Raw genomic sequence first — 26,760 nt, forward strand, 5'->3', positions numbered from 1 at the left:
ATTGCAGTTAGAATGGAATTCAGACTCTTCATCATGGCCTACAAGCAAGGCTATAAATTATTATAAATGATGGAACGGTGCCTCATTCTCTTGCCACTCTCCCCCATCAGTGTCAGCCTTGATGGTCTTCTTTTACACTCATAGCTCTTTCCAGGCCTTTGTACTTGCCATTCCTCATGAGATTGGCTGCTTCAGGATTTCATTCAGGATTTAATTCCTGAAAAAGGCCTTCCCTGACCATGTAGCTAGAGTAGCTCCTTCCACCCCTTCTCCGCCTAGAGCAGTGGTGCTGAGTGTGGTCCTCAGACCAGAAGCATGAGCATCACGTGGGAGCATTTTATTTTGTTTTGTTTGGAAATGCAGTCCTCCACCCCACCACAGACCAGCTGCAGTAAAATCTGCATTTTAACAAAACTCCAAGGTGATTGCATGCAGTTTAAAATTTTCAAAAGCTCTGATCTAGAATAACCCCCCTTCTCAACTTTCCTGTGTATCTGTTAATAGTGCATCCATTTCTGAAGATAAGTTAGTCATTTACTTGTCTGTTACTTTTCCCTAAATGGAACATGAGCCCCACAAGGGCACCACTTTGACTTGTTCACTCTGGACAAGTCAGCACCTGACCCACTGTCTGCATCTGGAACACACTTAATGAGTATTTGATATGTAAAAGAATATATGAATATGATCGAGATTATTTTGTGTTCCTTGACGCATATAATTGTATAACAATCTTCATGGTTCTCACTTGCTTGTAAAACTGGGGTTATCACCCAACATCATCATTATGAAGAGATTTCACTCTCTTTCTTAGATACTAAAGTTGTGTGACTAGTAAGGAATCACTTATTTATCCTTATTTTCAGGTAGTTTGTCTTCAGAACCCAAGTTTAGATTTTATTGAGTAATTTGCTACAGAGTGAAAACATTTTCTTTTTGGTATTTTAAAAAGCACTTTCATTCAGAGTTAAAGTTATTATCAAAGGTTTTTATCCAAAGTAAATGTTAGTTTGATATTTGTATCAAATTTTATTAAATCAGAATTTAATTTTTAATAAGAAAATAAGATTCTGAAAACGTAAAGTCAAATGCAACATTTTCAGTTAAACTGCAAATAAAAACTGATGGGGCAAATAATGTATCAACTTTTTACTCTTGAGATAAGATTCTAGGAAAGACTTTAGTTTCTGATATTCTATCGTACATTTAAAGGTGTGTTCCCAGGATATGTTTCCTCATGCATGTCCCGGTCAGGAAGCAACATTATGGTCTATGTACTTTGAATGAAGAAATAGGAGAGCTTACATCAGTGACTTCTAACTGGTGGTGATTTTGCCCCCAGGGGACATTTGGCAATGGCTAACGACATTTTGGGAGGCACAGCTGGCCAGGGGGGTGGAGGCCACGGATACTGCTGAACATCTTGTAACGCACTGAATAGCCCCCCACCACAAAGAAGCATTTAGCCCAGCGTGTCAGTGCTGCTGCTGCTAAGAGACCCTGGCTTAAATCGAAAGAGCCCTTTCTCTGCAAATACTAATGCTGTCAGGAAGACACTATATAGAAATGGGCAATTTAGAGATTCAGATGGGTATGTGGGCATGATATGCTCAGATAATTCTACATTTTTTAAAACAGGAAAACTCAAGTATAGGTTTACTGGTTTTCTTTATTTTACAGATGGGGTCGAGGATTTGGTCTTTTGGGTTCCATTTTTGGAAAGGATGGTGTATTAAACCAGCCAAACAGTGTCTTTGGACTTATATTTTATATACTACAGTTATTACTTGGTAAGTATTTATACAGCAATACAAAAATAAGTTATATTTCATTTAGTACTTTGTGTCTTTGCCCTGATGTGTGTCTTTATATTAAATAAAAGCATATGTTAGTGATAGAACCGCTGGTTTGTAACACATTTTGGTGGGAAAACTTGGTTCACTAAGATTTTGATGAAGCTCAAGCTGAACTTGGTTATCTGTTGGTGTTTAATCAGGGATAGCAGCATCCCATGATGCCTAGAAAAACAAGTCCCATTCAGAGAAATTATTACTCCAAACAGTTTGCCCTGGAAACCTTTTCCCTTATTATTTTGTATACTCTAGCTATTTTAAAATATTATGCATTGAGAAAACATGAATGGTATATGATATTCAGTCATAATTCCATCACCTTTACATAGCCACTATTGCCATTGTAGTCTACTTTTTTCACTTAATTTTATGTGAACTCTCTTATATTGTCTATCCTCTTAAATGTTTTATTATTGTGAACATCAAGGCCTCAGATTTTTTAATATCCTAAATAACACTGCACTGATCAACTTTGTTTAAAGTCCCCTTCTCATACCCCCTTCCCTCTTTGAATTATTTCTGCAAAATATCTATAGGATGAATGAATCAACAAACAAAGATTTTTTTTTTTGGTATGGATTTTAATAGGTATAAGCTTTTCCTTCAGTTGTAAGGTTTCCCCAAAGCTTCATCCATCCTCATTTTAAAAAGTTTTTTCTGTAAAATTTCTAATTCAGTAGTTACATATTAGTAGCCATTATTTTAATTTTACTGTATTTTAATTTACTTTTATTGCCAATTTAGTTATTGGGATCCTCATAATAGTACACTTCATATTTGTTACAGACATTTTACCCATTCTTTATCCTTTTTAATGTTAGTTTCGTGAGTTTTGATTGTACAAAAGTTTTCATACTTTTAGAGTTAAATCCATCCTTTTTTGTCCTTGCATTTCAATTGTTAATATTTTATCCTGTTATCTGCCAGGTCTTCTGTCTAGCTGCAGTAGATTTATTACAAGGCAAATCATGTATCAGTTTTTCTCAGTACTCCCGTCATGTTTGCCCAATTCCATATCTGTATATCCTGCAGAAATATGAAAATACACACAAGAATATTCACAACAGTACAGTTTAAAATAGCGAAAAATTGGAAGTAGCTTAGCAAAACGTAATGGTTGAATAAATTAGGTTACAAGCATACTAGAAAATACTCTGTAGCCACTGAAGGGAAAAGTAGGTGTACAAACCCTGGAAGATATGGACATAGTTTAGTGAAAAAAGCAAATTGTGGTATAATAGGTGTAAGATAAATATATGTTTATATATATGCATGTAAATGCACAGAAAATTGTGTGGTGGTTGGGGGCCAGCGTTGAGACTTTCATTTTTTATTCCATTTAATTGTTTTGTTTGGATTTCTGAAGAATATAAAGTATAAGCCCATATTAAAATAACCTAAGAAAAGCTTTGACTACTTAATTCTTGGAGATAGGGGTTGAATAAATTTCTGTTTACAATATTTAATTTGTTAATTTCATTATATACACATTTTAAATCATGTGTATCATATGCATCTTTATAAATTTATTTTAAAATTTATTTTTATTTATTTATTTTTCGCTGCATTGGGTCTTCATTGCTGCGCGCGGGCTGTCTCTAGTTGTGGCGAGTGGGGGCCACTCTTCGTTGCGGTGCGTAGACTTCTCATTGCGGTGGCTTCTCTTGTTGGGGAGCACGGGCTCTAGGCACGCGGGCTTCAGTAGTTGTGGCTTGCAGGCTTTAGAGCGCAGGCTCAGTAGTTGTGGCGCGCAGGCTTAGTTGCTCCGCGGCATGTGGGATCTTCCGGGACCAGGGCTTGAACCCGTGTCCCCTGCAGTGGCAGGTGGATTCTTAACCACTGTGCCACCAGGGAAGTCCCCATATGTATCTTTTCTATTCACATTTTATGCGTTCACATGCATTTTTAGTGTCAATGTCTTTACCACTGTGGCACATTTGAACTCCTCAAACATAGTTTTCCAGAGCACATCATCTTCACTTCCTTCTAAGTTCTTTGAGATACAGCCTTTTTTGGTTTTGTTTTGTTTTTGGCCGCACCTCTCGGCTTGCGGGATCTTAGTTCCCCGACCAGGGATCTAACCTAGGTCACCGCAGTGAAAGCGCCGAGTCCTAACCACTGGACCACCAGGGAATTCCCATCCTATTAGCTCTTTTAATCTGCACAACAGTCTTCTGGAGGCAGTCATGATTATCATCACAGTTTTACAGTTAAGGAAAAGAGTTGCAGAGAGAGAGTATAAATAACTCGCCTGTATCATTTTGAAATTAACTTTCTTAGAGAAAATTAAGGTGACAGCACTAATTTTTTTTTTTTTTTTCAGTTTTTGGCCATACGACACGGCATGTGGGACCTTAGTTTAGTTCCCCAACCGGCGGTCGAACCCACACCCCCTGCAGTGGAAGTGCGGAGTCTTAACCACTGGACCGCCAGGAAAGTCCCTGATAGCATTAATTTCTGAGGTTTTAGATGTTAGCATAGATGAGGTCAGCAAACTATGTTTGTTAGTAAAGGGCCAGATAGGAAATAATTTAGGGTTCTCTGACTGTTGCAACTGCTCAACTCCGCCACTCTAGTGCAAAAGCAGCCATGGACATTACATACATAAATAAGTGTGGCTGGGTTATGATAAATCTTTATATACAAAAGCAGGTGGCATAAGTAATGCAACAGCATCTTAGTCTTAAAGAGCCTTGTTAAAGCATCATATTCTCTAGTACTGACTGGTGTTGGGGCAAGTCGGCCCCCACGGCCAAGCTGCAGCCCACAGGCAACTCCTCATTCTACTTGCAGCGGGGATTTCAGCTTCTTAACCTCTTCAAACCACTACCACCTATTCTTATTTTTTCCTGTTTCTGTGATCCTTATCCATTACTTGCTGGGTAGGGAGGGTAGAGGTAGTTTAATATGCTCTGCTGTCTCCTCTGTCCTTGAAAATAAATGCACATGTTCTCAATACTGTTGGCTACAGGAAATTACAAAACAATACATGTGAAGACATCAGATAGCATCAAGAATTCAGGCAAGCCTTTGTCTTGAGAACCAAGCTAAGCACACATAACTGCCTTTTTTCTTGATCTGGTTTTGACCCACATGTGGTTTTGACCCACATGTGGCCAACTGGCCAAATGCAGTTTCCGTTATGCCCCAGGGTGAGCCCTTTCTGAAATGTTTATCATGATTTTTTTTTTCTTCGGCAGCATGTTCGTGTAATCATCTCCCATTATGGTTTGTTGGGGTTTTTTTTGTCTAAACATGGGAAAGCAAATTTTACTTTCCACAGGTGGGGATTCTACCTATAGCTAAAAGGCCAGGGGGAGGGTCTCCTCAAATGTGTCCTGCTTGGATGAGAAGGTTGTGGTCCTCATGTTACTTTATTCATTAGAGGTAGGGCTGTCAGTTTTACAAATCTGTTCATTGCATAATGTGATTGAGAGACTGCATATTTTCTTTGTGTGCCTTAACTGAGGCTGGTTTATGAAATAAGTTAATATTTCATCTAGAATATTGACAAGTCAAAAATATTGCAGCTATAAAACTGGTATCCTATGTGCAGAGTCAACCTGCGTAATCTTAACAAAATAGACCTGTAGTTTTTGTCCTCCAATTTCAGAATGTTTTGTTGTAAGATCAGTATTCCAACACTGCAGCAAATCACAAAATGTTACCTTTTAACTCCGAAACTCTCCAGTGTCAAGGTCTGATTGAGCCAAGTGTCTCTTTCTCTTGCAGGCCTGACAGCAAGTGCAGTTGCAGCTTTAATCCTCATGACATCCTCCATCATGTCTGTAGTGGGGTCTTTGTACCTGGCCTACATCCTGTACTTTGTGTTGAAGGAGTTTTGCATAATCTGCGTCATCACATACGTGCTGAACTTCATTCTTCTTATCATCAACTACAAACGACTAGTTTACTTGAATGAGGCCTGGAAACGGCAACTACAGCCCAAGCAGGACTAACCACCTGATGAACTCTTAACTGACAGTCTGAAGTCCCTTTTTCCATTAAGTTTATTTTGCAGCAGTTTGGTTGTGTTTTTTTTTTTTTTTTTTTTAAATTCTTCACAACAGACACTTTCCCTAAGAATCTTAAACTGATTTTTAAAAATCCTGTAAATTAGAAGGAGCTCTAGCTATTTTCTGTGTCAATCTTCATTTTAAAAATGGATACAAAAAAAAAGAGGATACGCCGAGCCAATCAAAGACAAGCTTTAACTTTACTTTGGAGATGTTTCTGAAATAATAAATGTAGCCCTAGTCTCCTTTCCTCAATTGTAAAGTGAGCAACCATTGCTAGTAATTCTCTAATGTGTATAAATTAAATTTCAGCTATAACAAATGTGATCATGACATGAAAATATTTTAGAATAGATACTGTATTAAATATTGCCATGTTTACAATATGTAATGTTTTTAGCTGATGGATTTAAACATGTAGATTCAAGTAGAATCCATTCATGTGATATTTGTAAATAAAGGTAGAAATATTGGATCCATCCCTGCAGAACTTACTGTACAGTTTAGTTGAAGTGTAGCAATGAAGAAATGTCAGCTCAACGTTGACTGAAGAAATAGTGAAAATAGTAAGTCCGTACAGAGCATCTTGTGAAAAGCACTGAGAGCTGTGGGTCTAGCATTGACAACAAAAATAATAGGGTGATTGGTTCCCTTTCATCTCCTTCCTCGGAAAGGAGGAAACTAAATTTGGACATTCAAGTCAAGCTTGTACCTAGTCATAAAACTGGATCAATTATAACCTTACAGAATGAGTCATGTGACAAGACTTTCAAGTCCAAGGCCTTCAGGATACTAAAGATGGGAAAATGGGTAGATTTCTTTGGAGAAAAGCTAGAAATATTAATACGGCATTTTTAGGTAAAATCTCTTACAACAGTTGAATTTTCATGCAGATAATTTTCCTTAACATTGGTGCCAGTCAACCAAACAGTATTGACTTTGAAATCATCAGTATAAGCCCAGTCGCTCCAGAGTAGGATTGCTTTTGGGTAGCTCTGCAGTGTTTTCCCTGTTTCTTTCTACACTAATTAACCAGACGTCTAGTTTAATTGTTTTAGAGTCAGATACTGGATTTGTAAACTTTAGGGCTGACATGCTGCTCAGTTTGCTTAACTGGGAGAGGAGTACTAAAGGTAGAAATAGCTCAAGGTGAAATACAGTACTCTTTCTAATAACTACCCAAATGCAGAGTTTTTGAAAGTGATCTGAATAAACCCAAATGAAATAGTGACAGTATGTTTCTATGGTTAAAAGTGCCTTCTGTCTTAAATCTCAAACCAAATATTTTGTGTGTTGAACTTGGGCAGAAGTGTCCTTCCTTCCTTTCTTAGCATGAAGTAGAAAACTTGCATTCTATAGACAGGTTCTGTATGATCATTTTATTCCTTAGATTGAGAAGTAGTAGCCATGTTTTTGCTTCCAATTCCATTCATCATTATGTTAAAAAGAGACCGGTAACTTTTGAGTGCTTTATTTGCCTTCTTTTGAAGGGAGGGGACAGGCTCTGCTCTGTAAACTGTAACATGCAGAGTCATCAACTGTTCAGCAGTTTCCAACTGACTGTCATAATTGATGCAATGTATTCTTCTGGCCCAAGGCAGGTATAAGATCTGAGTTGTAATGTACTTTCAACCAGTTTAAACCAGTTTTGTAAAAGATAGCTTAATTCAGATTTCATCAAGGCTTATGTTCTCCCAAGAATGTGAATATTTCAATGCCTGTTTTATTATCTATGTATTATTCTTGTTTCTATAGTTAAAGAACTCTAGAAAGCATTGATTAGATGTCTGATATTTATGGAAAAACAAGTCCTAATGCTGGAGAACCATGCAACGAGGTCATCTTTTAGCAGCGCTTCTCGTCTACCCAGCAGTTTACTGCTTCTCTTTTCTCCGCTAGAGTGGAACTGGCTTCACGGTGAAGACTTCATGGTATATATAACTCTGGTCGTGCTAAACAAGTTCCTCGTGTCCCAATTTAAAATTGTTTTTCACCATATTTTGTATCAATCAGCAGAGTAGAGTTAAAGCTTGTCTTGATGTTGCGTTCTTGCGAACATCTTCAACTCTTACATGAGAGAACGTCAGCGTTCAGCCAGACCCTTCGAGTTTTTTCTTTGCTTTTCGAAGCCTTGGGGAAACCACTGTTTCAGTTGTAGAAAAATTGTTGCCACATTCCTATGACCCCAGAATTAATATCCTTCTTTTCACTGGGTGATGACCATGTGCTGCCTGAAATACCAGCGTGGTGATGCCTGTATCGCTGTAAGCAAAGGACCCGCCCCCGTCCCCCGCGCCCCCCTCCCCCATGCGTGTGATTTGGTATTTTTGCCCGGGAAGAATTTAGGCTTCCCTCTACATCCTCAATTACACCCCAGAAGAGGGGGAAAACCCCATGTTATAAAATCTGAAGGCTATTTTGACTATTTTAGACAATATTAAGCACTGCAACATTATTAGCCACCAATGTCGAAGAACAGATTAGGGAAGAAATTGAATTTCTGCTTCTTGGTTTTTGAAATGATTTGTAACAACGAAGGCTCTTACCTATTTGACAGTCCTATCATTTGAAGAAATAAGAGAAGTTGTGGTTAGATGATAAATTCTAGGGAATCTAGGTGGTTTGGAGGGTTTGGTATTTTTCATTGCAGCTAGTTGCTATCAGTGAGGGTAAACGTCTGGTGAAATAAGTCAGGTATAACTAGCTGTGTGCCAGGAATTACTTTTACTTGATGTCTAGAGCCTCTCCTTAAATCCATTACTTCTAAGGATGTTGAAAGCATTGACTGTTTTCTTACAAAGAGACAAAGATCTATCATTTGGTACAAGAGATCCTTGGACCTACTAGGTAGGATACAGGACCAAGACTACAGTGAAATCAAAACTGTTAGTTGGCTTTAGTTTTCTTGTATTTCATTTATTTTTACGACTGTCAGCAAAAGTGCAAAGTTGTCTTCAGCAAAGCTTGACACCAATGAATGCCGACAGATCTTGTCCTGAAAAATCAGTATTGAACAAATGCCAACAAGAAACCCACTATCATTTTTGGTAACCTATTTGGGAAGGAATACCTAATATTCAGTCTTTGTCCTCGTGTATTTCTCCCCAACAGGCAAGCACTGGTGAAACGTTTCTCTTCAGATATTTTAGGCAGCACTTATGATTCCTGATTTGTGAGAGCTACCCTTCAATAAATCAAAGGGGGCGGGGGTAGGAGTCCAGGCTACTTGATTAAACATTTTTTTCCACAAATTAGCCCAGAAAGGTGAAATGTTTTGTTATAAAACTATTAAGCATGGCCTAAGTATTAGGTGTATGATCTGTATAGTACGTTCCATCAAAAATATTTATTACTAGTGCTCTAAGCTCCAGAGTAAACATTCATTTAAAATGGAGTTCACTGGGCAGATTTCCCCTTTAATATAGATAGAAATATTCTTTATCAGAGATTTAGGACACAGTTTTGCTAACTGGTAAAAACAAATGTAAATATGTAAGAATGTTTATTTGTTGCACATAACTTTTTGGTATAAAATAAATGTAGAAGTTACCTGTGGAAGTTGTGCCGCCCTCATTCTTATACTGCAGTATTGCATTTCAAAAAAGCAGGAATGAATTCAGTCTTATAAATTATTCTTGAAATTGTTTCTGTAGCTTCATTTCTACGTGTACTGAAATGTATTTCTACAGGTATTTCTACAGGCGTACTGTAGAATGTATTTCTACAGGTGTACTGAGTTGATTCTTCTTCTCTTAAATTATATGTAACTTAGAGAAGACACAAGCAGAATTCTCAGAGATTCTAGTTCTTGGAATTCCCGTTGATTTATGATGTATGTGGTTGTCAAGAATTAATGAAAAAGATGTTACTGCTTACAGTTCTGTAAGCACATAGAATGTATTAATCGGCTGTTTTTCCACTGCTTTATGTTAGCTCACCTCGAACACTCCACTGTTATAATCTTCTAAAAAGTTAACATCTGTAAGAAAGATGATTCCATTTGAAATGCAGTTAGCCATATTTTATTGAATAGAACAAATGTGCCCTGTGTTAGAACCTTAGGACTTAAGAAATGGACCTTACCTCTCATTTGTAAAACATGTAAGTGTGTTTGTGATGTTTAATTTTTTTTTTAATGTTTGTCAAGTAAAGAGTTTTATATATTATTCCTTGACATTAAACTGGAACACAAAACTTGATTACTTCAAGGGACTTAAGTTGAGCGGTAGTGAAAGAACTATGTAACCACTAGAATTCCTAACTTATTATTTGAACTGACTACACTCTCATTTCTTAAAAATGGTCTAAAGACGGCCACTAAAATGAGGTTAAATTATCTGTACTGTGTCTTTCACGGAGCTTGGAAAGGAAGGGTAAAAACGGGCATGTGTTGAGATGTGAAATCCCCTGCAAGTGAAGTGGATCAAGCTCTGTATTAAGAATTGTATTGTTTCATGGTCTTCTGTTTGATTGGACAGTATTTTTCCAAAGCTTTCAGCTTTAAACCAAGATGGATGAACACTGAACTCTTACAAACAATGTGCCTTAATGGAGCCTGTGGAAGAGGAGGAGGAGGAGAGATTCCATAAGGAAAGACCATCCTCAGGAGCAGAGCGGGTGGCATCACCCAGAGGCACAAAAGCCTGTCCTACTTGTCTGCAGGCCCAGCCTGTTTTTTGTTCTTTTTTGCGGTACGCTGACCTCTCACTGTTGTGGCCTCTCCCGTCGCGGAGCACAGGCTCCGGACGCGCAGGCTCAGCGGCCGTGGCTCACGGGCCCAGCCGCTCCGCGGCACGTGGGATCTTCCCGGACCGGGGCTCGAACCCGTGTCCCCTGCATCGGCAGGCGGACTCTGAACCACTGCGCCACCGGGGAAGCCCCAGCCTGTTTAAAGAGGCCTCATCCCATTCACTGGAGTCAGCTGTGATGGCCCAGTGGGCTTCTACGCCCATCCATCCCTCTCAGTCCAGAAAAAACTATGGCTGAGGTTGGAAGAACGTCCCAGAAGAACTGGTAACCTCTCAGCTCCCTTCCAATTCTGACGTTCCTCAACTCTTACCTTTCTTATGCTTACATGTCAGCTTAACTCTGGAAACTGGTACCTCGACCTTGTGCATTATTCCAGCATGATACTACTTTCTGTGAATTTGCTGGGACTGGCTTATCTGTGGAGTTACTAGCACTTGTCTTTTACTGTCACCCACTCAGGTCAAGGCTAGCCTAAAGCACAGGTGGCATCTGAGCACAGGTGGCCCTAAAGCGGCAGGGCTGTTCCTGTGGCAGCACACAGTCTGTAACCAGCAACTCTGATTGTGGCGAGTGCTGAAGCAGAGGTTTCTCAAGACTCTGTACTCGGTTAAGGCCATGAAAACAGCCTGACACAGAAAAACAATTTCAGATGCTTCAGCAGTACAGATCATTGAATTTATGGATGGTCACTTTTAAGCCAACTCTTTATTCTCATACTACAAAAGCCTTTATTTTCACCTCTAACGTTCCTTCTAGCAAATGACCACAAAATCCAGACCAGAAGACCAGAAACTTCCTGGTCTGCCATGCACAGTCCAGGAAGCACTTGCTCTGTGTCCTGTGGAAGTCGCCCCCTACTTGGGAAGGAGGGGCTGACAGAGCCGGTGTCAGCAGAGAGGTAGTACTTGCTTAAAAAGTAAACGGGCTGTTTCCCACACACTGTGACTTCACAGCTGACCGGTGGTACTTGGTTTCATTGGCAAGTTTCCAGTATCTCTCTCGCAACAGGAATGCTGCACTTTTCGGTTGTCTCTGACGAGTGAAGATCCCTTTTCTGTTCCCTATCGCCCTCTGTGGTGCTAAAAACAAAGCAAAAGGTATTTCAGATGACTTCTGATGGGCCAAATCAGAACCAGCCTGTAGCCAAGCTGGGCACTAAACAGAGAGGTCCTCATGGTTTAGAGATGCTTGGTCTGAAGTGGTATCTGATGGAGTGGCCCCTTAACGGGTTAAAGATTTAAATACCACTGCTCCCTCAAAACACTTAGCTCCCTGGTGTGTTAAGTTGTTTCCTGTGAGGGAAATAATCCAAAATTATTTATCTTTTACTTGCAAAATAAGGTTTAAGACATTATGGGTACCCACCTGCCTGGTAACCGGAGTGGGGCTGAGACAAAGTTCCCCTTGGAAAGGCTTGCGCCTCTCTTGAGGAGACAGCTGTGCTAGTGGGAGCCAGAGTCTTGACCGGTCACAGGCACCCAAGAGGGAGCTACTCGTAGATTTTAAAGTCCTGCTGGGCAGACTTCCAGCTGGGTCCCCACCCCTGGTGGCAGGTCCGCCAGAGCTGGAGCTGGGAAAGGAGCAGCTACACTCCCAGTGAACCCCTCCATCTCCTAGAGAAACCACTGCTTCTGTTAAATGGAAAGCAGGTCTTTCCCACTGAAAAGCTCAAGACAACAATAATTTCTTCCACGAAAAGCAAATGCCAGGCACTGTGCCAAGCGCTTCGTCAAATGGAATCCCTGCGTCAACCTGCAAGGCGGTAGGCGTTAGCCCCGCTTTACAGGCTTGTGAAAAGGTAGATACCTTGTACAAGGTCACACAGCTAATTCCTTACTACGCAAAGCAGTGCACCTAGTCACAAAACTAGACTTCCATCCAAGCTTATTTCCAGGAGCTGTTAGTCTCATTTGCCAAGCAGAGTGGAGGCTCATGCTCTCTCTTTTTTTCTTCACCTCTCCCATTCGGATTTTTAATTAAACCTTAATCTTCTAGGGACTTCCCTGGTGGCACAGTGGTTAAGACTCCATGCTCCCAAAGCAGGGGGCCCGGGTTTGATGCCGGGTCAGGGAACTAGATCCCACAGGCATGCTGCAACTAAGAGTTCGTGTGCCACAACTAAGGAGCCGGCGAGCCGCAACAAAGGAGCCTGCCTGCCACAACTGAGACCCGGTACAACCAAATAAATAAATAAAAATATATCAAAACAAAACAAAACTTTAACCTTCTAAAAACCTGTCTTTCCTCATAAGTAATGTAATGTAATTCCCACTACTACCAAATCCTTCCCTTCCTCCCCAGATTGCTATCCTAAATTTATTGTATATCAAGAAGCTAGTTACCCAGAGGGGTAGAAAGAAATGGGAAACTCATTCGGAACTTTTGTAAAGTAGCCCTCATTATCCCCACTTGAGAAATCACAGATCGTATTCACTTTGAAGGCTTTTAAACACTCCCACATTCAAAACCCTTTGACACTTAACCTGTATTTGGCGAACTTGCCTTTTATAAGTGAATAATATAAAACAGACTGAAATATCTGAAGTTTCTCAGGCTTTGTACCTTATTCTGGAATAATGAGTATATTCCACAAATAAATCCAGTACGAGGTCCACTTTTTCCTCATACTGTGGTGAAACACAGAGGTAAGCTAGCCATCTCTGCCTTGAGACGGTAGCCTCTCCCATTTGCCTGTTTACCATAAAATGATTTAGGCAGCCAGCAAGTGATGGCTGCTTGCTAAAAGCAACTTACTTTTCCTAGGGAATCCTCTATGTAGCCTGCATTGATTACATCAGCTTTCCCCCCTCTTGTTTCCAGGGTTCCTACGACCAAACGTCCTGAACTAAAATGCCAACCTGAAAAAAGGAGAAACGGTACGTTCCAAGCACCAAACTGCCACTTACACTGGCCAGTCATAAAATCAGCAAAATTCCAGACGAGCTCTCCAACCACATATTCTTTTCGCTTTTGATCCAGAACCACGTGATACTGCTCAAGCAGGCCCTTCTGGTACTCTTCACTGAACATCAGAGGTGGATCCTGGAAGTTAAGGCAAAGAGAATTTAGGACTCAGAACAAGCAGCACTGTAAATGTTAGATAAAAATAAAGATCCATGTGATGACCAAAATATGTCCTCATGGTGGGCTGTAGTGACTGCAGGACTTGCTGATGCTGATGTAGGGACACAGCCAGGGTATGACGTAGCCCAGGGTAAAAAAAAAAACAAACACAAAAAAACACCTTAATTAGTAACTTTTTTTTTTTTTTTTTTTGGCCACACTGCGTGGTACGCAGGATCTTAGTTCCCTGACCAGGGATTGAACTGGGGCCCTTGGCAGTGAAAGTGCCAAGCCCTAACCACTGGACCACCAGGGAATTCCCATAAACAGAATTTAATATTTGCTTTATCTTTAACATCTCTATTCCCCAGTGCAGTCTTAAAGCTGAACTACACTAGGATTAAAAGTATGCTCTGGATAATAAATTTAAAACTCAAGTTTGCAGTAGCTGCCAGTGCATTAATTTGAGAACTAGTGTGACTCAGACTTAACTCACCTCAGATTCATCTGTATCTCTTCTGGGTAAGTAGCTGCTGTTTAGCCCATTCACTCATTCAACAAATAATTATTTAGTATCTGCTTATATGACAGGCATTGGAGACAAAGTGACAAACTAGAAAGATAGGGTCAGGGAACTAGATCCCGCATGCCACAACTAAAGATCCCGTGTGCCACGGCAAGGATCCCGAGTACCGCAACTAGGACCTGGCGCAGCCAAAATACATACATAAATAAATATAAATGCTATTGTAGGGAAAAAAAAATGCTATTATAGGGACTTCCCTGGCAGTCCAGTGGTTAAGACGCTGTGCTTCCACTGCACCACTGCAGGGGTCACAGCTTCAATCCCTGGTCCGGGAACTGAGATCCTGTATGCCTCGTGGCACAGCCAAAAAAAAAACAAGATACAGAACAACGACAACAGTGAAAGCTACTATACACCGAAGATACGACTGTACCACCGAGCCCTGTTTAGTTGCAGTTCCAAAGTGGAATTTGAGGGCAGGGCAAGATGTCGAGTTCCTTCTGTGTTTTAATGGAAATGACCCTGCCTTGTGTAACGCTAGCCACATGAGGTTATTTAAATTTAAAACTACATTAAACTACATCAGTCACGCTAGTCACGTTCCAAGTCCTCAGAAGTCACACGTGGCAGTGGCTCCCGTTCTGGACGGTGAAGGTCTAGAACATTTCCATCACCACAAAGGCGCTGTCAGAGAGTGCTGACCCAGACTCTTTCAGAATTTCCTTTTTAAAAACAAAAAAAATCTTTATTGAATTTGTTACAATATTGCTTCTGTTTTATGTTTTGGTTTCTTGGCCAGGAGGCATGTGGGATCTTAGCTCCCGGACCAGGGATCAAACCCACACCCCCTGCATTGGAAGGGGAAGTATTAACTGCTGGACCACCAGCACCAGGGAAGTCCTTTTCAGAATTTGTTAAAAATTCAGAGTTGGTCACCTTTTCAAAGAGAGAGGACAAATGTACATACTTTGTCTTCACAAGATACTTCCCCCTACGTTAGCAGCCTGTCCAGTGGCACTCTGTGTAGGCAAGATGAATTTAAGCGTGTGAACAGAATAAGAGAGTCCATTTGGGTTGCTGTTCAACCTACTAAGGATCAGCAAATGAAGAAATGTATCAACAAGGAACCCCAGCCATTGTGACAGGTGAGTGTCGGCTGGCTGGGGTTCAAGAATCCGCATGAAAACAATCCCCACAAGACAAAACAGCCTATCTTTGGTGAGGAAATGGACAAAACAAGGAGAAAAAGCTAGTGATTAAACCTTGCTCCAACGACTTCCCTGGTGGTCCAGACTCCACGCTTCCAGTGCAGGGGGTGTGGGTTCAATCCCTGGTCAAGGAACTAAGATCCTGCATGCCGTGCGACACAGCCAAAAAAAAACTCCCCCCCAAATCAAAATCTTGCTCCAAGATCTCACTCATTCCCTTAACAAGTATCATTTAGCACCCACCGTGTGCCGGACCCTGCTGAGTGCTTGGGAAGCAACGATACGATACATAGGATTTAGTCTCCCTCCTGGAGCCCTCGGTCTGGTCAAGGAGAGAGCCAAAGAGATCATGACAGTGCACAGTGAGCAATGCTGAGACAGACGGAGCAGGGGAAGAGCTTCCTCTGCCCGGGCAGGTGGGGTAAACCTCACCAAAGAGGGGCCACCTCAGCTGAGGCTCGAATGCTGAGTAAGAATCCATTAGTTGGGCTTCCCTGGTGGTGCAGTGGTTAGGAATCCGCCTGCCAATACAGGGGACACGGGTTCGAGCCCTGGTCTGGGAAGATCCCACATGCTGCAGAGCAACTAAGCCCACGAGCCACAACTACTGAGCCCACACACCACAACTACTGAGCCTGCGTGCCTAGAGCCCGTGCTCCGCAACAAGAGAAGCCACCGCAACGAGAAGCCCGCGCACCACAACGAAGAGTAGCCCCCGCTCACAACTAGAGAAAGCCCGCGCGCAGCAACGAAGACCCAATGCAGCCAAAAATAAATAAATACATACATACACATACATACATAAATACTCAAATAAGTAAATAAATAAATAATCCCTTTTAAAAAAAAGAATCCATTAGTTGATGATTATGGTGCTAAGAAGGGCATTCTAGGCAGACGGAACAGGCCAAGCCAGAGCAGAAGCCACAGTGAGCACAGTGAAAGCAGGCCAGGGTCCAGGACTGAAGGCAGAGGAGGATGAAGACCTGAGAGATGGCACAGGGCAAAGGATGTTGACAGCCCTGACCACAGAACCACAGATCAGGGCTTCGTCCTGTGGGCCAGGAGAAGCCAGTGACGGGACTCCCAAGGTTTGGATTTGTTCCCAAGACCATTTGGGCAGCTAGTGGGAGGCTGTCTGAGGACCACGCAAGTGAGGCAGAGGCTGAGTCCAGGGCAGCTGTATGGAGGGGTAGGTGAAGGTGAGCCTGGTGAGCTATAGGAGGTCATCAGGACAAGTGAGGGACCGGGAAGGAGGCACCTTTCTAGCCTGGGGCAGTGAATGACATCACTGTCCAAGAGAGTGAAAAAATAACTCGAATGTTCTACACTACTCACCTCGTGAAACCCTGTGATGGTTTCTGCTCCGTACTCGCTCTGAATAATTGGCTTCCGGTAGGTCTTATACCAGCTCTCAAACTGGGTTGCCAGCTGCAGCTGAATCACCTCCATGTGCCCGTAGTCATGATACCAGGAGTAGTAACTGTTCACACAGATGACATCCACGTATGGCACCTGGAAGAGTGTTAAAACGTGCTCACGAACCAGGAGAGTGTAGGATAGCGTTCGGACTCACACTCGGGCAGGGGGGCGGCGCTTCTGGCACAGGAGGTAAGAAGGCGACACAGAAATGAGTTAGGGGACTTCCCTGGTGGCGCAGTGGTTAAGAATCCTCCTGCCAATGCAGGGGACACAGGTTCGAGCCCTGGTCCGGGAAGACCTCACATGCTGTGGAGCAACTAAGCCCGTGCGCCACAACTACTGAGCCTGCGCTCTAGAGCCCATGAGCCACAACTACTGAGCCCACGTGCCACAACCACTGAAGCCCACGCGCCTAGAGCCCGTGCTCCGCAACAAGAGAAGCCACTGCGATGGGAAGCCCGCGCACCGCAACGAAGAGTAGCCCCCGCTCGCCGCAACTAGAGAAAGCCTGCGTGCAGCAACGAAGACCCAATGCAGCCAAAAATAAAATTAATTAATTAATTTTTAAAAAGAAATGTGTTGGATGCTCACATATATAGGACGTGGAGTTAGAAGAGACCTGAATGGAACAAGTCTCTTAACTCTGGGCTGGTGCCCCTGACCTGGCTGCAGCTGGGCTCAGTGGAGGGTGCCCAGCACGCTGGCCCCAGTGGGAGCCCAGGGCCCATCCCAACCCAACTGTGTTCCTCTTTAGGTTGCGCTCCTGTCACTGGCTGTCCCCCTGGCCCTGGAGAAGTGTTCCCAACTAAGGGACAAAGGCAGTTTTTCTCCTCACAAAGGCTCTTGATTCACCTTCCTGAGCTAGTACTGTGGGCCATAAAGTGGCTGGAAAATTCCCTCCTAGGAGGGTAGCCCAGATGATGGGGCGGGACTGCCTCGAATCTGAACAGTGTGGTGCTCGGTGGGCAGCAAGGCTCACCCGAACCCACACTCACCTCCAAAGTCTGCACTGTGACTGTCGTGGTCCGTCTTTCCCAAGTGACCTCGGCACCTTTCCGAACTGCTGGCGGAAAGATGCAGGTGCAGAGCGGTGCCTCTGGGTGGGCACGTGACCATGACCATGGCGGGGGGAGGTTCCCCCGCCACTAGAATGGGAAGGGACACCACTTGGGCTCTGAGGAAGTCCAGGTCTGCCTGTGTCACACCGGTATCTGACCACAGTCTCCTGCTCCTTCAAGGGGGTGTTGTCGAGGGGATGGCACAGGAACACCAGGGCTACACACTGCCCCATCCGCGTCAAAATGACAGTGCTCACAACTGACACTTGTGCATGGCGCTTTCTCATCCATTCTTTCTCCTTTAGATGATTTCTCTCTCTGGAGCACTTTTAGGTACTGGCCTCAGTTCTCTAGTGGAGGAGCACCTTCTTGCTCCCATGTTTTCCAGCTTCCGTGCAACTCAACACGGTTTCCGAGGGGCTGCTGCGCCCAGGGGCCGTGAGGGTAGCCGTGGGGTCTGGCCGGCTGTGTGCGCCTGTTCCTTTGATTCTCAATCCCAGGTTCTGGATCTAGTCTAGTCTAGTCCGGTTCCCAAAGCTGGGTTGATGAGTGGAATCACTGAGGAGTTTTTCAAAAACTCAGATTCCCACCCTGGACTCTACTGAATCAGAATTTCAGAATCCAGACATCTACACTTTCAAAAAGCTTCCCTTAGGGGTTCTGACGATCAGCCAGGTTTGAGAAACACAGGCCAATGATGACTTTAGGCTCCCGAAAACCTCTACCCTTTTCTGAGCTGAGCATATTAAACTGAGGGGCATAAAATTAAATTGATAAATTGAGGTGCACAAAAATCGATGAGTCTGAACTGAGAATGAATTCGACCTCCCTGTGCCCAGCCTCCGTAGGTTCAAGAAGCCACACTGCCTGGCAAATCAACGGGCCGTCCTCTTTAACCTACAGACCATCTATGGAAATGGTTGGACTGGCTGCTCGAGGTCCCTCCCAGCGGCCTCATGTCGGCAAGCATCCGGGCGGGAGGAGAGGACAAGCAGAGGGGAGACGTGGCACGGAGACCCCCAGGCTCACCCCCAGGTCTGCTTCATAGTTGGAGTTGGTCACAAAGGTCACGGGCCGGGAGGGGTCCAAGGCTTTGGTGTGGGCAATCAGCGTCCTGTCCACGGAGGGCAGAAGACACGGCACCGTCAGTCAGTCCGAGGCGGACTCTCAGCCCGCATCCTCTCCTTCCCATCTTCCCAGCCAAAACAACCCCCAAGACACCGCTCTCCTCCCTGCCTTCCAGTGTATTTCAGGTAAGCAAACATGTTCTTCTAGGCATCACGTTCCCTGACATCATTCTTTCCTCCTTCCTCCCTCCCCAGATCCTAGTCCCCCACCCCTCCCAGAGGAGAGGCCATCCTCCAGGGGTGGGAGGCACAGAGCAGAGGTCCTTGGGCTGGGCACTGCCAAAAGCTGGGCTCTGCATCTCTGGCGAAGCTCTTGAAAATCGGACGGGGTGTGGAATAGGATGGAGATTAACTTAACACGTAAGTCGGGGGCTGGGAGGCAGGCTGTGCGCTGGGCACTCACTAGAGACTTAAACAGCCGTGAAGCTCCGTGGAGCGAAGCCACACAGGCGAATGTAACAAATTACAAGCACGGGCTTCTATGAGACTGTAAGGCAGCACATCCCCGAGACCAGACAGTCAGCGCAGCCGCTCTGAAGACACGGCATTTACGCCGAGTCCTGCTAACCGAGGAGGGGTGGCGAGAGGATGCTTCCCAACAGAGGGGCCGGTCTGTGGTCAGGGCTCGGCCTCTCCAGCGCAGGTCACCCTCACTCACTGATTAAGCCTATTTTCCTCTTCTATTTCCTCACAGCTGGTTTTCTCTTCCTTGACACGCCCCCCCCCCCCATTATAACTCTTCTCACTCGAAGGCTGTGGTTTCCACAGGCCAGAACGGTGCCCCGCAACCCGCAAGTCCCTAACCCACTGTCCGAAACAGCCTGTCACCGGGGGACCTTCAAAGCCCAGCCGAGCGCCTCCGGCCCAGGCAGCCCTACTTACATCCTGCCCCATCCCCACTGCTCCCAAATCAAGATTCCCCCTCTCCGCACCTCCCAGAAAGGTTCACAGGAAAGCTCAGGCACCTGTTCCTGGAAGCTTATCACGCTCCCAGAAAAAATTCTGTCCACCGGCCTGGCTGAACATCCCTGTGCCACGTGCTCCGGGGCTGTGTGTCCAGAGCTCACCTTCACCTGGGTGGGTCCGTTCCTCAGAGCCTGCATCTGGGACACTGGGATGCAGGCAGTGTCTGCCTCAGGGAGTATTTCCACGGCCTCTGCTGCCTCTCCAGTAAGTGAAATAATTGCCCTCTCCAGCCTACGCTACAACTGCGTGATCGTTAAGAAAGAGAGGGAACCACGGAACACCCCAAGGGGAGCCAGCCCAGGGCGGGGAGATGACCCCTAAGTGGGATTTCTGTCCACAGCAATGCCTGGGGGGTGGGGGGAGCTACTGGCATTCAGTGGACGGGCCATGAACTTTAGATGGCCGGGTCCCGTCCAACAATGTAACTTAGAATGGTTAGAACACGCACACCATTGAAAACCTGTTTATAATTACATACCTAGGTAAGCCGGCTTTATAAAGCTTAATTCCCCTTTACAGATGAAGCATCGCAAAGTGGTTTTGTGCAGTTTTAACACGCACTAAATTTCCCAGGAACGGAGATACCATAAAAATCGAGGGAAGACTATACTTGGTTTTGGTTGCAGCTTTACCTGGGGTGGCTCAGTGTTTCAGAAAAGGGCAGCACTGAAGAAAACGCTGCTCACGGTATCAGAGTCACCGGCGATGCTTTCCAGCCCCCGGCATCAGCTTTTGTAGCTGTGCTTTCAGGGAGATGCCACATCTAGATGCAAGATCCTGACCCCTCCGCTCGATCTTCTGGGGAGTCAGGCACATGCACTCACGGATTATTTTAGAAATGACTCTCCCTTATATTACGGTTAGGCCACATCACTATTTTTTTTTTTTTCTTTCTTCATTTGAAGTTATGTGTATAAGTAGGTTAGCTTAACTCTGCATTTCATTTCAGGTGTGTCAAGGAGACACTGGGTTGAAATCACGATCTGGGTGGCTGGGTACTTGGTCCCCTGAACTGACCAGGTATGGATGCACCTGGGCTGGGAGCAGGTGCTGACCCTCTCACAGCCCACACGCACCCCAGGGCCCACTGCAGCTCTCCCGCAGCTGCCAGCCGAGGCTGAGCTGGGCCAGCGGGCTGAGGTCTCACCCCTGGGCCAGGGGAAGGCAGGGGCACTCACTTAAAGTAGTAACCAGCCGGTTTCAGGAAGGAAGCGGGCTCATTGGCCACAGACCACATCACAACAGCCGGGTGATTCTTGTCCCTGCGGACCAGCTCCTCCATCACCTCCAGGTGGTGCTGCAGAGACACGTTGCTGTAGCTCTGGCTGCGGGGCCGGGGGAGGAAAGGGAGCGGGTCACAGGGCGCCAAGCTGGTCGGGCTGGGCCGTGCAGGCGGTGGGCACTCACGCCAGCACGATGCCCACGCCGGGACTCTCGTCGATGACCACGATCCCATAGCGGTCGCAGAGCTGCATCACCTCCTCCGCATAGGGGTAGTGGCTGGTGCGGAAGGCGTTGGCGCCCAGCCAGCGAAGCAGGTTGAAGTCCTTCACCAGCAGCGGCCAGTCAAAGCCCCTCCCTCGGATCTAGGGGACAGCACAGCAGAGTGAGCCCCTGCCCCCTGTCCCCGTTGACGATGCGCTTCCTTCTAGAGCTGGGGCCCTCAAGAGTCACCCTGTTAGCCCGCTATCCAGGCCAAGCACAGGCCCCATCGGGCAGTGGTTTTGAGCGGTTTGCTTAACCTCTCTGAGCTGCCCTCAACCACTTCAAGGGACACGGAGGAAGGGATGGCGAGAAATGGCCCCCCACAGGGGCTCAGGAGCCCCCAACTCACGTCTGCATCCTCATGCTTGTTGACGCCGTGGAAATAGAAAGGCTTCCCGTTGATGAGGAACTGGCTCTCTGTGACAGCCACGGTGCGGATCCCCACGGGGAGGGTGTAGAAGTCAGACACAAACCCAGCAGCCGTCTGTGCGGTCAGCTTCACCTGCAAAAGCCAAGCACTGGGCATGAGGCATCCTGGACGGCCTGAACCCCACGCAGCCCGCACTTCGGCAGGGTGGCCCCTTGCAAACCACGGCAGCCCACCTCTGGAACGGCAGGTAGAGAGATGCAGGAAGTACAGGCGACCGCCATGAACAAGAAGGAACTTTTATGAAGACCTACTAGAGAATGGACTTGAGGACACGGGGAGGGCGAAGGGTAAGCTGGGACAAAGTGAGAGAGTGGCATGGACACATATACACCACCAAACGTAAAACAGACAGCTAGTGGGAAGCAGCCGCGTAGCACAGGGAGATCAGCTCGGTGCTTTGTGACCACCTAGAGGGGTGGGATAGGGAGGGTGGGAGGGAGGGAGACGCAAGAGGGAGGGGATATGGGGACATATGTATACGTATAACTGATTCACTTTGTTATAAAGCAGAAACGGACACACCATTGTAAAGCAATTGTACTCTAATAAAGATGTTAAAAAATAAAAAATTTGTTTGAAAAAGAAGGAACTTTTGCCCACCCTGCCCCTGGGGCCTGCTCTTCAAACTGGGCCTCCCCACCAAGGGCTGGAAAAAAGCAGGCTGGGGACTCTTCAATCCACTGACCAGGAAGATCAGAGGACCATGCCTGCTGAAGCCAGGGCTGCTGGATGGGGAGAAAAGGCCTCCCACAGCCCAGTCCTCACCACCATTACCTCCAACGAGTACAGGTAAGCAGGGTGCTCGTGCATCAGGTACGGCCACCAGAGGTGGGCGCTGGGCACCCGCAGCTGGCCCCGGCCCCCTGTCCCCTTGGCCGCGACCCTGCCTTCCTCATCCAGAAGACACACTTCCAGCTGGAAGCGCTCACTGCCCTGGACCACGATCTGGTAATTCACCAGCCCTGCAGGAGACAAGACAGATCAGACAAGAGAGAAGAGGGAGGGATGTGACCTGGGGTCACACAGATGAGAGTGCCCTGAGGCCACCTTTCTGGGGAGCCCCTAGCTGACAGCCGTTTATTTCTTGAGCTCAATTTGCAGCGAGGGGAGATGCAGTGAGGGCGGCACAGTGGGGAAGGGACATGGGCTTCTCCTGCATCCTGGGCCATCATTCACCACGAGCTACGACTTGAGGCAAGCCCCACTTCCTCCCAAAGTGAAGTCAGAGCAGATGGGTGATTCCCGCAGCCCCTGCCAGCTCGGAGAGGCTGGATTCCAGCTGCTGAGGTGGATGGGACAGTCTTTCTCCTAGGGGATCTTTCCAAACAGGGAACAAAGGCACCGAGGGCCTGGCTGACGGCAGACCCTGCCAGGAGCCTCACCAGTGTCTTGGTCCACGTCGGTGGTGACGGTGATGTCATCGATGTAGGTGGTGGGCGTGGTGTAGAGGAGCACAGTCCGATGCAGTCCCGCGTAATTGAAGAAGTCAAAGTTTGTGTTCTGGACAAAGTAACCCTTGGGGTACCTAGAATGGGAGGACAGTGGCCTTGCTCTGGGCCCTTAGACCTCAGCTCACACGTCTCCCTGGCCTCCCGGAGCCAGGGCCTCACCTCGGTTAAGCCACCCTGCCCCTGACGGGAAGACCACGGGGCAGAGCCGGGCGGGGGGGCGAGGTGCTGCTCACTTGGAGGTGTCCGTCTGGTAGAGGATGGTCCCTGGCGGCAGGGTGTGGGGGGACAGCGTGTTGTTGATGGCGATGGTAATGCGGCAGGAGGACAGGGGCCCACTCTGGACCAGCTTGCTGATGTCAGCCTCGAAGGGGAGATGGCCCCCCTCGTGCTCTGCCACATGGACCCCATTCACCCACTGCAGACACAGGGATATATGAGGAGGGGCCCCTGCCCTCTCAGGCGCTCCCTCATGTAGAAGTGCCGTATCGGGCAAGCAGGCGGGACGGGCTGCCAGCTGCCGCCCGCCTCAGAAGTGGAGGAAGGGAGTTCCGGGTGAACAGATGAGGCCACCCTCCCCGCCCAGGGCACAAACCCCAGTGCGGGGCATGAGTGTGCCCCCCCCCCCGCCCCGCGGGCACCGCAGGAGGCAGGCACCCTACTCGCTCCGCCTGCCGCTTCGCTGCACTGACCACGATGGCGTAGTAGTGGGCGCTGCCGATCCTCAGCACCACTCTTGTGCCCAGGTCCTCGGCCCATCGCTGGGGCAGGGTGGCCTCCCGTTCATACCACACCCAGCCGACGAAGCTCCGCAGCCGCCCATCCTGGCCCACGTCATTGAAGCTGGAGGGAACCGGCATGTCCAGGCTGGGGCCCGACTGAGGAGACAAGGACCGGAATCAGGTCCAGGTCACCTGGGAAGCTAAGCCCCCCCCCCACCCCAGCAACCCCACTTACAGGAAGAAGCTGGACGAGATGACTCCTCCCAGACCCTCCCGGATTCCAGGCCACCCCACCAGCAACTGACCAATGTCTTTTACGGACTCATTTAATTTTCGCGACTCCGTGAAGTAGACCCAGTCACGCACTCACTCACTCAGTCAGTGGGGCACAGTGAACACCTACGTGCTGTTTTAGGCGCTGGGAATGAAAGTGAACAAGGTCTCTGCTGCCAGGTGAGCAGCTCTACGAAGAGAGCGTGGAGCATGGCAGGGGACTATCTTAGGGGCCAGGGCCCCTGAGATACGACCTCTGGACGTCCCAGCAGAACCAGGTGAATCTGAGCCCCGCAGGGAATCCCCTGAACCTCCGCACCCTTGAACACCTCAGGGAGAAGGCAAGGCAGGAGTGGGGCAGAGAGCTCAGTGAGTCTGGAAGCAGCCTGGGGAAGAGCTTCCTGAAGACACGTGTGACCTCCAAGGAAGCAGGGATTTCCTGTCCCTCACAGCTGTCTGCCCAGCTTCTGGCACAATCCCTGCCACATGGTAAGGACTCAACATATATTGGATGAATGGATAGATAACTTGCTGATGAGAGACCAAAGGCTACGATGCTTTGTGTCCAAGGTCTGGTGAGGCCATAAGTTCTTAGGGCAGCGGGCAGCAGGCACCAGGGTCTCCATGGAATGGGGTGAGCCTATGGCCACAACCAGGCGAGGGCAAGAAGGATCTGCAGGGACAAACCAGACCCTGACTAAGAGGAAGATGATCAACGGACTGCCCCAGGGAGGGAGGAAGGAAGGCTGGCCGGGGCGCATGGGCCGCTTTGCTGAGGAAACTCTGAGTGGGGCAAGTGCCGGGCTCCAGCCCCCGCCCGCCCCTTTCTTCCTCCGCTGATGAGGGCTGGGCGGCAAAGACTGAAAAAAAGAGGATCTAAGTGAGGTGAGTGTCGGATGGGCACACAGGCCTGCCCCTGCTCCAGTTCTCAGCCCACCCGATCCAAGTCAGAGGGGAGACCTAGAGGGGGGTCCTCGGCTGGATGCCAAGCCCCGTCCTCTACCTGAACCTTGGAACCCAAGGTCCTTCCTGCCAGGGCAGAGCTGGCCCCAAGACATCCAAAGCCTCCCCTCCCGCCACTGCGCGGCCACCCGCCCCCAGGTCGGGGCCGGGACACTGCTCCGGCTCCGCCTCCCCCACCGACATCGAGCCCGCCCATTTCCTCCTTCCCGGTCACTCTCCGGGTGGGTCGACCCCACGCCCCCACAGGCCCGTCCATCTTTAACCTCCTCCTGGGCGGCAGTTCCGAGGGCTCAGGGGAAGGCTCCCCACACCCCCGACCGACCCGGCTTTCAGGAGCTTCCCTGCCCTGGTCCCCGTCCCCAGAGCCCGCACCTCCCGCAGCGGCGTCCGGTACCACTGCTGCTCGAAGCCCTGGCGCCGGTTCTGGGAGAAGTCGGCGCGGAACCTCCAGAGGCCGTCCAGCTCCTTGCGCTCCCGCGACCGGCTCTCCCGGGGGTAGAGCATCCCGCCCTGCAGCAGCGCCAGCCCGCAGCCCCAGAGCAGCGGGCCGAGCACGGCCCAGGTGCCCGCCAGCCCCCGGAGCATGGTTCCTGCGGGGCCCTAGCTTCCAGCAGCCCCGCGCCGGGTGCCGTGAGCGCGGGAGGCGGGGCCGGGGTGGAGCCTGAAGTCACGTGTCCCGCCCCCGCGCCATCTTCGTTGAAGGCGATTACGCGGCCTGGGGTACCCCCGCGAGGCCTGCGCCCGCAAGGCTGTTCCAGGCCCGCCTTCCGGACTCAGAGCGGCGGCGGGGAAGGGCCCGCGGGGAGCCCGAGCTCCACCCCGGGCCCCGAAGGGCGGAGGTCGCAGGCTCCGCGCCCGCGAGGTCACTGCCGTCCTGCGCCCTCCCCCGCCCTCCCATACCCGGCTGCTCGCGCCCACGGCGGCTGTTCCAGGGACGCGGGCCGCAGCGAAAACCGAGAGACGGCCGGGTTACCCCCGATGCTTCAAGGAGGCCGACCTGGGATACCACCACTCGCTTATGCTTGCGGGACACCGGTGAGCTCAGACGAAGCCTCGACATGCCTAGTGACTTTCGCGCGGGCCCACCTGGCTTATAGCCTTGACCCTGGGCTTCCACCTGCGGTCCCCGGGGCCCCGAACCCCTACCCAGGGGCCCGGCGCTCCCTCTTGGCATTGCGGACACACACATAAAGATGCAAGGAGCGGGGGTCTATGGTACCGGTAACCTGGCCAGGATGCAATTGTTCGTACAGTTACTCTATTTTTAATTTATTATTATTATTTTTGTGTGGTACGCGGGCCTCACTATTGTGGCCTCTCCCGTTGCGGAGCACAGGCTCCGGATGCGCAGGCTAAGCGGCCATGGCTCACGGGCCCAGCCGCTCCGTGGCATGTGGGATCTTCGCGGACCAGGGCACGAACCTGTGTCCCCTGCATCGGCAGGCGGACTC

At 48.0% G+C, this 26,760-nt stretch overlaps 3 protein-coding genes across 13 annotated transcripts in view; 2 read left to right on the top strand and 1 right to left on the bottom strand.

Moving 5' to 3' along the window:
• The window catches only part of VKORC1L1 (vitamin K epoxide reductase complex subunit 1 like 1), a 62,220-nt gene extending 52,152 nt beyond the window's left edge, over positions 1 to 10,068 (top strand). Inside the window, exons 2-3 of the mRNA XM_059036714.2 lie at positions 1,681 to 1,790; positions 5,586 to 10,068. Of these exons, the coding sequence (XP_058892697.1) occupies positions 1,681 to 1,790; positions 5,586 to 5,812 (337 nt within the window). The 3' untranslated portion in view covers positions 5,813 to 10,068. The remainder of the gene's footprint in view (positions 1 to 1,680; positions 1,791 to 5,585) is intronic.
• Positions 2,425 to 26,139, bottom strand: GUSB (glucuronidase beta). 2 transcript variants are annotated; one of them, XM_059036663.2, is made up of 12 exons: positions 25,682 to 26,139; positions 24,044 to 24,229; positions 23,588 to 23,769; positions 23,286 to 23,428; positions 22,678 to 22,865; positions 21,823 to 21,975; positions 21,396 to 21,574; positions 21,167 to 21,313; positions 18,925 to 19,009; positions 16,754 to 16,930; positions 13,525 to 13,660; positions 2,425 to 2,879 (listed from the first exon to the last, which is right to left on the bottom strand). In XM_059036663.2, coding segments are annotated over exons 1-12 (1,791 nt in total). In that variant the 5' UTR covers positions 25,895 to 26,139; the 3' UTR covers positions 2,425 to 2,877. The 2 variants fall into 2 exon arrangements, with proteins under 2 accessions (XP_058892646.1, XP_058892643.1); XM_059036660.2 differs by lacking the exon at positions 2,425 to 2,879 and adding an exon at positions 11,257 to 11,697.
• Positions 26,000 to 26,760, top strand: part of CRCP (CGRP receptor component) — a 118,856-nt gene continuing 118,095 nt past the window's right edge. For 9 of the 10 annotated variants that reach the window (XM_067011859.1, XM_067011853.1, XM_059036725.2 and 6 more), the window contains exon 1: positions 26,000 to 26,344. In XM_067011859.1, the coding sequence (XP_066867960.1) occupies positions 26,328 to 26,344 (17 nt within the window). In that variant the 5' untranslated portion in view covers positions 26,000 to 26,327. The remainder of the gene's footprint in view (positions 26,345 to 26,760) is intronic. The other variant, XM_067011855.1, reaches the window with a different exon arrangement.

The sequence above is a fragment of the Kogia breviceps genome, chromosome 14, assembly GCF_026419965.1.
Source record: "Kogia breviceps isolate mKogBre1 chromosome 14, mKogBre1 haplotype 1, whole genome shotgun sequence".
Lineage (NCBI taxonomy): Eukaryota > Metazoa > Chordata > Mammalia > Artiodactyla > Physeteridae > Kogia > Kogia breviceps.

What these genes read in the sequence shown, in the direction of transcription:
- GUSB (XM_059036660.2), bottom strand. Translation starts at nt 25,894, where the DNA reads ATGCTCCGGGGGCTGGCGGGCACCTGGGCCGTGCTCGGCCCGCTGCTC. An exon ending in ACCGGACGCCGCTGCGGGAG is followed by an intron (nt 24,230 to 25,681) that starts GTGCGGGCTCTG and finishes TTGTCTCCTCAG; the next exon opens with TCGGGCCCCAGCCTGGACAT. An exon ending in ACTATGAAGCAGACCTGGGG is followed by an intron (nt 16,931 to 18,924) that starts GTGAGCCTGGGG and finishes ACACTCTTCCAG; the next exon opens with GTGCCATACGTGGATGTCAT.